Genomic DNA, 12,307 nt, shown 5'->3' on the forward strand with positions numbered 1-12,307 from the left:
TCCTCTTTTTGCTGAGGAAGACCGGCTCTGAGCTAACATCTATTGCCAATCCTCCTCCTTTTTCTCCCCAAAGCCCCAGTAGATAGCTGTATGTCATAGTTGCACATCCTTCTAGTTGCTGTATGTGGGATGCAGCCTCAGCGTGGCCGGTGAAGCGGTGTGTCGGTGCGTACCTGGGATCCAAACCCGCGCCACCAGTAGTGGAGCGCGTGCACTTAACCGCTAAGCCACGGGGCTGGCCCAGAGCGTTGTTTCTAGGAAAAGCACTCATATGTCATTTGAGTTGTGAGCTATAAACTAGTTGCATTTTTCTTGGAATACCCTTTTTCCTTCAAAGTATGACTAATTATGGTTATTGGCAAACATTTTCTCGAAAATTAATAGAGTGAGCCTATTACTTTAAGGAAAACAACTGAAAATATTGTTGCCAATGATAAAATTTGAGCTTTCAATCAAAAGTTAGAATTTTGGAAATCATACCTGCCACCAGAAGTTTGACAGCTTCCCAATACTTAAAGACTTTTCTGAAGATATTAGTGGTGAGATTAATGAATGTGGTTTTTTTGATATTGTAAAATGAAATGTGTCAACAAATATTTTGCAAATGACCGATGCGTGTTGCTGGATCATGCCTGGGTAAAAGAACCATTCAAAGTGTAAAACAGATTTTAATGTAAGAGCACAAAAAATTCATTGATACAATTTTAGATTCTATGTTGCAACTAACCTTTAAGAAACTGCCACTTGTCTTATTTTGGTGTCGTATCAAAAAAGAATATCTACAGTTATCTGAAAAAAATATTAAAATACTCATTATTTTTCTGATTAAATACCTATATGAAGCCTGATTTTTTTAATATATCTCAACCAAAACAATATATAGTTACAGATTGAATGTAGAAGTGGCTATGATAAGCTATCTTCTAGAAAGCCAACCATTAAAGTAATTTGTAAAAAAAAAAAAAAAGTAAATCTGTCACTTATTTCACTAAATTTGATGTTGTTTTGGAAAATATAGTTATTTTTAATAAAAATGTATTAATTATATTCATGAAATGGATTTATTATTTTTAAATGAGTTAATATTAGAGAATTTTCTGTTTTAATTACTAGTGTGGTGACTATCATATAGACAGCTATGATAGATATGAGATGGATATAATAATATAACTCACATTGACAAAGGTTTTCGGAGTCATTCATTCTTTTCAAAATGTAAAAGTCCTGAGACCAAAAGGCTTGAGAACTGCTCATCTAGGATTTAAGCAACATTCTTTAATATGTTGAAATATAGTAACTGAAAATATTGTTATGAATAAACATAAAGCAGTCTCATTTAAAATGATTTTCGTTTAGTTGGCTCTATGATATCATGACAGTTTCATCAGCTATTTCCCTTTTTGCCACACAAGAAAAATCTTTTCTTTTTTTTCCTCATCAATTCTCACAGCAATGCTGGGGTGAAAAAAACACTGCTGGAGGCTCATTCTGAAATGGGGAGCACTGAAATTCTGGATAAGGAGACCCCAGAAAGTCTCAGTAATGGTACCAGCAGCAATGTAGAAGCAGCCAAAAGGTTGGCCAAACGTCTTTATCAACTAGACAGATTCAAAAGATCGGATGTTGCAAAGCACCTGAGCAAAAAGTACGTTCTGTCCCAAGGCCGGTGTCTGAGTGTACCCTTGTGTGTGTGTTTTAATAGCTTAGATTTTAGTAACCGAGTCTGTTGTGTTTTCTTATAGCAATGAATTTAGCAAATTAGTTGCTGAAGAATATCTGAAGTTTTTTGATTTTACAGGAATGACGCTGGATCAGTCACTCAGGTATGATTAAACATCACTTCCATTCTTCTTTGCCTCCAAATAATTAATTCTGAAAAGAGAAAGTAATGTGCTGAAGCTAAAATCTGATTTTATGTTTTTAAGCTGGCAGTTACTTTGTGAACTTAGCTCAGGTTGTACTATAGATGTTAAACACAATTGAAAGTGAGAAAAATATATTGTTTTAATGAAATCACACATGATTCTGCATCTAGTAGATGACAGTAAAGAATAGTGGCAAAATAAGTCTTGAAAAAATAGAATCTGTGGGAATTTGGTTTTCGAATGATCAATAAAAAAAGGCACGTCTACAGACTGTAGAATTATAGATTTTTTTCCTAAGCATTTATTTACAATATCCAAATAGCCTTTAAGACAATACTTTGGAAGTAACTCATGAATGGGATTAAAAATGAATATCAGCATAAATATCAGCAGAAAGTATCGGACAGTACACAGTAAACCTCTTTCAGGCGGTAGCACTTCTTGCTGGTCTGTTCCAGTGAAGATCTTAAGCACACTGACCCTCACTTCTCACACCACATTGTACCACCTCTAAGAGCAGTTGAGGGTGACACCCAGTCAGCATTTGACCTCACAAACTTTACAGAGCATCAGACCTAGAGGAATTCTGAGATTGTCTTGCATAACCCTCTAGTTTTACAAATCAGGAAACTGAGGCCTGGGAGGTGAAGGGAGGATGTTTGGATTAGAGTGCACAACAGTGACTTATTCTGTGGCTCTTTATGTGAATCAAGGGTACTCGTAGGTTTTCCAATGAAAACAGGGAAGAGTGGAGAAAAGATCTGTATTTCTGCTTTGCTTTCTTTGATGTGGTTTATAAAAAAAAAAGTTATGAAAAATTAAAGTTTGACCAATATAATATAGATTAACAAACTATAAGGCAGAGAGCAGCATTTTCATCAGAGAAATAAGGTTTATTGTATGTTTCTTTCAATAGTAAGATTTCTTAGAACATTTTAAATGACTCTTCCCATCTCGTGTAGGGAAATGCAGGTATTTTGTCAAGTGAGAGTCATCTGGATTTATCTATAATAGACAGTACTCTTGGTGACTCTGATTTAGATTGGTGTGTGGTTCTGGGCGTATTTTCTATTGTTCAAAGAAGTTTTACAAATAAATTAATTTATTCATAATTTAAGGAATAAATTAGGGTTTTTATCTCCCAATTTCCTCCTCATGTAACAAATTAATAATACAATATGATAATAGGCAGAATGAAATTAACAGAAATATACGGTGCACGAGACAGTATAATTGTGATTTTAACAGTGGGTCAGTGGTGATTAATAATCATGTAACAAAATGACGAAAAAATTGTGGTCCATGTAGAGTTTTAAAACCGAGGCTACGTGGTTACGTGTTCAGTCTTCAGCATTCTTTGGTTTTTATCTGGCTGATCTTTTAACGTTGGCAACTTGACGCTCAGTCCCATGGGGAATTGCCTGCCTCCCCAAGGCTTTTGTGGATGTGCTGGCCACCATGTTATTGCTCTGTCCTCCTTTATGTTGACACTTTATAGAATTTAAATGTCAGCATCAGTTTATATTGAATGGCCATTAAGTGATTCTTTTGAAATCACTGTAGAATATCTTACTTTGCATAATTAATTTCTTATGTTTGTATGAATTAACTTTATTAAACATAAAGAATATGGTAACATTTTCTGAAGTTTCGTTTTTTCCCCTTAATTCTTTTTTTAGGTATTTCTTTAAAGCATTTTCTCTTGTGGGAGAAACTCAAGAACGAGAGAGAGTTTTAGTACACTTCTCCAATAGATATTTTTATTGTAACCCAGATACCATTGCTTCACAAGGTAATCTGATGGAAATGCTTGAATTTCTTATTTTTAACAAGGATTATTTTCTCCATTATGAAAGTTACATTTTATTGTGGAAAATTATGCAGAAGAAAATGAAAATCATCTAGCTATCTTGAATTACCTAGAGATAACTGTTATTAACAGTTTGATTTGCTTCCTTCTAGTCTGTTTATACGACATTTAATGTCAAATTGGAATTGTTACACAGTTGTGTTTCCTACTCTTTCTCTTTCATTGTAAGCATTTTCTCATGTCATCAGATATTCTTTAAAAGCGTGATACTCTTCCTTTAGTTATTTTTACTCTAGTTTTCAGTTCTGTAGTATGACAATATACTTTCTTTAAATTGCTCATGCCTTGTTATTCTGACATTTTACGTGCAAAGCACATTATACTAAACGAAATGCCAGTTTTCTTATCTCTTCTTCCCATATGTCTGATCTCTAAAATTCTTGATGAAGTGCACATATGCTTGGTTTTGTGGTGAGTTTCGGAAACATTTACAAATCTCACTGGAGTTTGTGGTGTATCTCTGGCAATTTTGTTTGATATTTGTAATAACAAGACTGACCACTGACTTGGTTTATGATTTTAATGAACTGTGACTTTATATTTATTGTACTATTCTTAAGAAGCAACTTTTTTTTTCTTTTTTTTATTGATGTTTTAATAGTTTATAACATTGTGAAATTTTGGGTTGTACATTTTTGTTTGTCCATCACCATATACATGTCTCCCTTCACCCCTTGTGCCCACCCGCTACCCCCATTGCCCCTGGTAACCACAGTACAGTTTTCTCTGTCCATGTGTTGGTTTATATTCCACATATGAGTGAGATCATATGGTGTTTGTCTTTCTCTCTCTGGCTTATTTCACTTAACATAGTACCCTCCAGGTCCATCCATGTTATTGCAAATGGGATGATTTTGTCTTTTTTATGGCTGAGTAGTATCCCATTGTATATATACACCACATCTTCTTGATCCAGTCGTCAGTCAAGGGACACTTGGGTTTTTTCCACTTCTTCGCTATAGTGAATAATGCTGCAGTGAATATAGGGTGCATAAGCCTCTTTGGATTGTTGATTTCAGGTTCATTGGATAGATTCCCAGTAGTGGGATAGCTGGATCATAGGGTATTTCTATTTTTAATTCTTTGAGGAATCTCCATACCATTTTCCATAGAGGCTGCATCAGTTTGCATTCCCACCAGCTGTGTATGAGGGTTCCTGTTTCTCCACATCTTCTCCAACATTTGTTGTTTTTTGGCTTGGTGATTATAGCCATTCTAAAGGGCATGAGGTGATATCTTAGTGTTGTTTTGATTTACATTTCCCTGATGATTAGTGATGTTGAACATCTTTTCCTGTGCCTATTGGCCATCTGTATATCTTCTTTGGAGAAGTGTCTGTTCATTTCCTCTGCCCATTTTTTTGACCAGGTTGTTTGTTTTTTTGTTGTTCAGTTGTGTGAGTTCTTTATATATTATGGAGATTAACCCCTTGTCAGATATATGTTTTGCAAATATTTTTTCCCAGCTAGTGGGTTGTCTGTTCATTTTGATTCTGGTTTCATTTGTCTTGTAGAAGCTCTTTGATCTGATAAAGTCCCACTTGTTAAGAAGCAACTTTTAATTGTTGATGTACCCTGTGAAGAGAAGTCTTTTCTCCATTTCATTTCCTGCAGTAAAGCAAAATTTTTCAGGCTTTGAAGTCAAGCACATTCACTTGCAATTGGAGACTCTTACATAAACTTACAAATTCTGGAATAAACCGCTGAGACCAGATGTACTAGAAATAGTAATTATCTCTTAACTTCAGTATTGCCAACTAACTGGGATAAGTATACTTGTTATTGACTAAAGTGATTGCTCCCCCGCCTCCGCCCTGCAGGCTGTAGCTAAATTAACTGTCTGATTATTCAAGTCACATTCCTATCTGTAAAATGGGAGCTTGTCAAAGCCTTCTTTGACTGTATTTAGACAATTTAGTCACTGTCTCTTAACACTGTCAGCATTAACTAGAGAGTGAAAGCAATAGAAGGGGGTTGTTCTTATTAGAACTTTCTTCAAATCTAAGAAGTTGTTGACATTCCTGAGTGAAACAAGGAATATGGATTTGTGCACTCAGTTCGCTGTTGATAAGGATATTTGGAGAGCTGGCTACTGAGTTTTACAAATGCTTTCAGGAATTTGTTTTAAATGTATTTAGAAGTTGTGATAAACTGGAATGGGAATAAATATACATAGGCATTTAGTAGCATCTGCTTAGAGACATGAATAATAGAAATCATCTACTATACTCAAAGGCATACTTTTGAAAAATAAGCTGTCTTTAATTCATGACTTCAGCAATTGCACAGGCCCTTCTGTACATTTAGTGTAAATGAATAAGATTTTTCTGCATCTGCAACTGCTGTTGTCTGCTATACTTGGATTGAGACTTGCAGGGAGAGAAGGAGGAGGAGAACGAATTCTGAGGTTTGGAAATGAGAAGCTTAATTCTTAATGCTTGTTCTTTTCCTTTATAAAGTAAGAAGAGAGTGTGGTGTTTCCATATAAGTGTGAAATGATTCTTCTTGTTTGGACAACTTTTTTCCCCTGAATATTTAATTTTTTAATCTTCACAGATTATTTTAATATTTTGTTTTTGTCTGATCCATAGTATCCTAAACCGGTCTCCCTAAATGTTTACTTTAAAAAATGCCAGGAAAGAGGATAACTGTTCCTGCCTAGATATTTTTAGCCAGAGAACTAATACCCAGCAAACAGTCGAAGGCACAAATCTTGGTTTTCTTTAACTTTTGCTTTTTTTCTAATTCACTTTCCTCTCGGAAAGTAAAAAGATTAACAGTATTAAATAATTTATTTTCATTTCCATATCTTGTGTTATAGAAAATTAAGAAAATATAAATAAATAGATAAAAATTATGATCTCAATATCCAGAGATGATAATCTCTTTTAATATTATATTTTCTTTTGGGTACATTTATATTTAAATGGAATCATAGTGCATATAATTTGTTTTTCATATAATAAGTTATTATGAAATATCTCTCCATTTCAACATGTATACTTTGGACAACATTTTTCATGACTTCAACATAACAGAATTGTTTTTGAAGGGTCATATTTACTTGTTCCCCATTGTAAGCAATGTTTCTTTGGATAGCCTTGTATTTTGTGTAGATCTTTATTTCTTTAGCGTAAAGCCCTAGAAATAGATTTCCTGTGTCAAAGGACACTATTTCAAAGCTTAAGATCTGTACTGTCAAAGTGTCCTTCAGAGAGGTAGGAATAATTTACTTTGTCACCAGTAGACTTTATCTCTGTGCATTGAGGCACTTTTAATAATTTATTCTTATCTATTTTCTGTCTCCCCAAATGAATATGATTAATTATGCCTCACCGCAGGATCGTGTTTTCATAAGTTCCTAATGTGTGCTATTTTAATGATAATAAGGAGTCCGAAAGGGAATAGTGAATTAATGCTTTCTGCCCTTGTCCTTGCCTCTTTCCTTAGATGGAGTCCATTGCCTCACCTGTGCAATGATGCTTCTTAACACAGATCTCCACGGCCATGTAAGTGTAGGCGTGTGAAGCCGTCTGACAGAAATCCAGAATATTTTGGGCTTATCTTTGCTTTTGTGCTCACACACGTTTATTCTCTGCCTCCCTTTCTCTCATTTTCTACATGGCAGGTTGGTAAAGATAAATCTTTGGAAAAAGAAATAACTTATTTTACATGTTAGCACAGAACATAATTTTAAGTGAATACCGTATTGTCTACATGTCTGGAGTTGTTTTATCCATAATGTGTGTGTCGTGTATTTTCTTTTTCTGCTAGATGGCAGAGACAGAGCTGTTACTTTTTGTTTTTTATTTTTATTTTGTTTTTTGCTTCCCTAATGGGGTTGATATACAATGATGGAAGGAAAATATAGGTTAGATCTGAAAATATCAACTATGTTTTCAGTAATACAGTAGTAAGTCTTAGGAACTCAACCTTTTCCATACTCCATAGCTCACCTGGTCTTTTGCTAGTTGAAATACCAAAATAAATCTAATTACCGTCTCACCTTCTGTTTAAAATATAGGATGAACTTCTTAAATTTATAATTTTATACGAACTTTCACCTTTCATATACATGTAATTTTAGCATTTACTTAAACGGTTCGTATTAGAGAAAATAAGAATGTTTTAGTTATATGTAGATCAGTAGATACTTACTTAGCACAAAAATTATTTCATAGTCCCAGGTCCCTTTATTTTGAAGAGTCTTGATCATCCCTTGATTTACTATATGATATATCTTACAATTTAAAAAATCACATTAAAAGAACTGAAAGTTAGATATCAGTCCAAATTTGTTCACAAATTTGAACAAATCAGTTCAAATCAGTTCAAATTTATTCCAAAAGGCCACATAATTCCCTTTTTCAAAACTATGGTGCTCCTCTTTAAGAAAGGCAAAATGGAGCTGTATGGGGCCATTAAAAGATGAACTAAAGGGAAATAAGGGTTCTACTGTCAGAAAAGTGAAGAGGAGATAATAGTGATAGAATCATAGTTTTAATGCCCGTCTTCACAAATCTCACAATACTCAACTAGGAAGTTTTTTTTGCAGTTTGCAAGAGGTGAATTCAGAATACCTTAGTGACTTGTAGACGTATGTAACATGTGTCCAGAGATTATCTAGACAAAAAATGTAGATACTTTCAGAGGACGTTCTTGGGTAATAGGGCCATAATATATCTGTGGAAATGAATGTACTGGGATTCCCATGGTGTGAGCCTTGAAATGAATATCAGAATCTAGTATTCATCCAGCTTGTTATGGGGATGACCAATCAGTGGACTGTCCTAACCTCAGTTTTCCTGTTACCAGAGAAGCAAGTTTCCACTGCTTTCTTCTCTGCCCATCTTGTGATACCAGTAGCAACTTTGTCCCCTTCTCTTCTTCCCACTCAATTTCTCATCTTGACTTTCAGCTAAAGGAGACAATTTTGATTACACTTGTCCGCAAATAACACTGATCTAGGCCAATGATACCCAGCATGAGGAATCGTCTTTGCATCAGATATTTTGAGGTCCCATCCACATAAGATAGTTGTGTGTTTAGCATCTGTTGACTGAGAAAATGTGTAATGATGAAAAACAGAATCCAGTAACAGTTCAGTTCTTATTTAAAGGTTGAGGATCTCATAGAACTTCTGTGGAAGTGGTGGGATTTTGGGGGATTTGTTTCCATTTAAAGCTAGATGGCTTTTTTAAAAAGCTGATACTGCTTTAATAATACTTTCAAATAAACATGTATCTTATTGATCACAATAATTTGAAACATAGCAGTAAATAAAGGTGTGAGTTTTATTATTTATTCAGATAACTGAGCATTCCTGATGTCCAGGTAAGCCCTGGGTGCCCCAGTGTCTGTGCTGCAGGTTCAGAACCGCAGACCTCAGATTTGCTCTTGCTCTGTCTTCGACCATTTTTGAAGAATTGAAAGGAGATTAAATGAAGCATCACACTTCTTTTTGGCAACTAGAATATAAGAAACAGTTTATATAAATGAACAGTTTAATATTATCTTGAGTTATGCCAATTGTACATATTTAACAATTGGCTATAGTGGCAGAATTACGTATAAGAGGGAGAAAATTATAAGTACAAGTAAATCTCTCTATATCATCTTAAAAATCATGTTTTTAGTGATTATTAGTTCTCAGCTTTGTTTTTAAAAATGTGTGCCACGTACTTAGGATTATCTGTTGTTTAGGTTTTGTATATTAAGTTTTTTTATCCTTATTTACAATGCATGCTGTTACAGGTCTGTTGAATATATAGTAGCTATCATAAGAACTAACCATACGAAAATGTGTTTTTCTTATCTTCCTTCTCTGGATTCATTTTAAAAACAAATTTTCCGTCTAGGTGGTAAGTTTTTATCCATAATTCTGGATGTAGCTTCTCTTGCATCATGATTGCCCGATTTATTGTTACAATGTCTGTTTGACTTATTAGCATGGCCCCTATGAAAGTGATTCATTCACAATATAAAGTGAATTATTTCTAATGTCTGCCCCTTTTCACCTTCTCCTTATGCTGTACTGCCTAGGCCATCAGCTCTTATACCAGAATAATCCTCTTGGGGAATGACTAGTAAACCATCTTCCTTCTCTTCCTTACCATCCTGCAGTACAGCAGCATGACCTTGCTGAGAAGTGCTGAGACAAGCTTGTCCTCATGCTTTCGGTGGGGGCATAACTTGGGAGATTAACTTCTTTTGGATGTTCTTTGTGAATCTTCCTTGCGGGTTTTGTTTACTCTAAGGAATGATGCATTGAAAATGCATTGTATGGTCCTTTTTTCTTCCTGATAATTTTCCTACTAATAGAATGATAGAATATATACTAATATAATGAATCTAATACAGTGTTACATGTTGGAATGCCTTTCTATCTTTCTTTTTCTAATTTATTTGTTGTTCAGCAAACATTTATAGTGTGTCTACTCCATTCCAAGTTCTGTGCCATTTGGGTAAGGATCAGAAATGAATGAGATGTGTTCATGGAAGTCAAATCTCATCTCTGGTAGTGTTGGCTAGGCTGACCTCCATTAGTCAGGTTTAACTGAAGAAATCGTAGCAGGTAACCAAGGTCCTGTGATGGAAAAGCACTGGGGAGATATATATATTTTTTCTTTGTGAGGAGACCAGCCCTGTGCTAACATCTGCCAATCCTCCTCTTTTTCTGCTGAGGAAGACTGGCCCTGGGCTAACATCCATGCCCATCTTCCTCCACTTTATATGGGACGCCGCCACAGTGTGGCTTGCCAAGCAGTGCGTCAGTGCGCGCCCGGGATCTGAACCGGCGAACCGTGTGCCACCACAGCGGAGTGCGCGCACTTAACCTCTCGCACCACCGGGCCGACCCCGGGGAGATATTTTAGTTACATGTTGGATTATAGTTAAACTTCACTAAGTAGGCTAGGAAAAAGCCAATCTGAAGTATATGCAATATTTTTGGGAGAAATTCATTCAGATGTTATAATCATTTCACTGGAGCTAAGAATGGTGATTCTCTTCAGTACCTATTTTTTAAAAGTATGTATGATTCACCATTATTTTTGCAATAGTATTGACTTGTTTTTTTAGTTGTCTGCAAGTTTACTTGTCTGCAGGTTTATTTTCTTAGATTAAATAAATATTTTATAATTTTGGCACATGGCTAATTTGCTAAGTAATCTATTTTTAAAATGCCTCTTCATCTATGGAATATATATGTAAATTAAACTTTTGCAAATACAGATAAATTTCTATTAAAACAAACTCTAGAGTTTATTTTTCTCTTGCTATGTTGGAACTAACTTGTATTGAATATTATTTGAACTATCAACAAAGAAAGAGTTGAAAAAAAATTTTTTTAAGCCTTGTATTTTGTTGGAAATGGTACGAATAAAAGGATTTATTATGTTAGAACAAATTCAAACCTATTCCAGGTGTACTCTCTTGACTACAACTAGCTCTCTCATACTTGGATCATAGTTGAGATTCAGTCATTCTGGTAGGATTTTCGCTGAGGTTGAGGATAGATGGCAGGGGCAGGACAGTAGGCAGAGACTTCTCACCAGGGCTGGACCCTGAGGTGAAAGGAAGTTTTAGATATAGAACTTAGTTGCAGTATAGAGTGGGATAGATAGGTGCAAAGTCAGGCGGCCAATTTCACAACTAAAAGTTGAAAGAGATCCACAAGACAGTGACTGCCTAGGGTCATGCCATGGTCAGAGGCAGTAGCCAGGACGTTATTTTTAATCAAGATTTTGTGACAAAATCTACCATTTAACACCGCGGCTTGGGGTTTTTAGTAGCAGTTTTACCCAAGGTGTCTCTCTGCCTTACAGTATTGATGGGAGCCAGCCTAGCCAGCGCAGTGGCTATAAGGGAGCAGGGATGTGGTTCTTCTGGAGTGGAGGTTCTGTCTTCCTCAGGCTGGGCATCCTGCAGGTGCTTTGTCTCTGGGATGCTCAGGGCGTGCTGAATATCATCTTCAGTGGTCTGAGTTTAATGTATGAGGGGGAAGAAAGAAGTCAAGGAATAAAGTATAAGTTTTATAACAGAATAATGTTAAAAAGATATGTGTAGTTCAGTTTGAAATAGGTCAGAGGAATTCATTGTTTTTCAGTCTGCCAACTGCACTGATAATTCTGAGTTTCTGATTCTTAGATTGGCTCCCTAGGTTCCTAGAAGTTTAAATGGTGGGTAAAATATTTATTATCAGAAGTGGAAAATGACTATTATAAGAATTATTATTAAAGAATTTTAATGCTTTTACTTTTCATATTGTGCTATTTTATATTTCCACCCTCAAAAGCACCACAAACCTCCATGAGGTTGATTGGTAGTTAATATCCTCAGGAAATCTCTGTATCTGTGATCATCATTATAGTAACTGGTGGCTGCCTGAGGTGCATTTTGCCTGCCGCCCTCACTTCCTTCTGTATAGCTGTCCCCTCTGCGGATCCCTGTTCCTGTCTGTGCTGCCCTGCATCCTCAGTGCCCTCTGCTAGGAAAGCCATCCTGGCATTTATTCCTTTTTCTATCTGAGCTTTACTCTCCTGTAGAGTCCAGCCTTGCTCTTAATTTCCATT

The 12,307-nt window shown here is 35.5% G+C and overlaps 1 protein-coding gene across 5 annotated transcripts in view; it reads left to right on the forward strand.

The window, feature by feature from the left end:
* Positions 1-12,307, forward strand: part of PSD3 (pleckstrin and Sec7 domain containing 3) — a 535,293-nt gene that overhangs the window by 268,288 nt on the left and 254,698 nt on the right. For 4 of the 5 annotated variants that reach the window (XM_058525349.1, XM_058525350.1, XM_058525352.1 and 1 more), the window contains exons 5-8: positions 1,451-1,645; positions 1,743-1,823; positions 3,545-3,657; positions 7,185-7,243. In XM_058525349.1, the coding sequence (XP_058381332.1) occupies positions 1,451-1,645; positions 1,743-1,823; positions 3,545-3,657; positions 7,185-7,243 (448 nt within the window). Of the gene's footprint in view, positions 1-1,450; positions 1,646-1,742; positions 1,824-3,544; positions 3,658-7,184; positions 7,244-12,307 lie in introns of those variants that run through there. The other variant, XM_058525353.1, reaches the window with a different exon arrangement.

This window comes from Diceros bicornis, chromosome 29 (assembly GCF_020826845.1).
Source record: "Diceros bicornis minor isolate mBicDic1 chromosome 29, mDicBic1.mat.cur, whole genome shotgun sequence".
NCBI classification, from domain to species: Eukaryota; Metazoa; Chordata; class Mammalia; order Perissodactyla; family Rhinocerotidae; genus Diceros; species Diceros bicornis.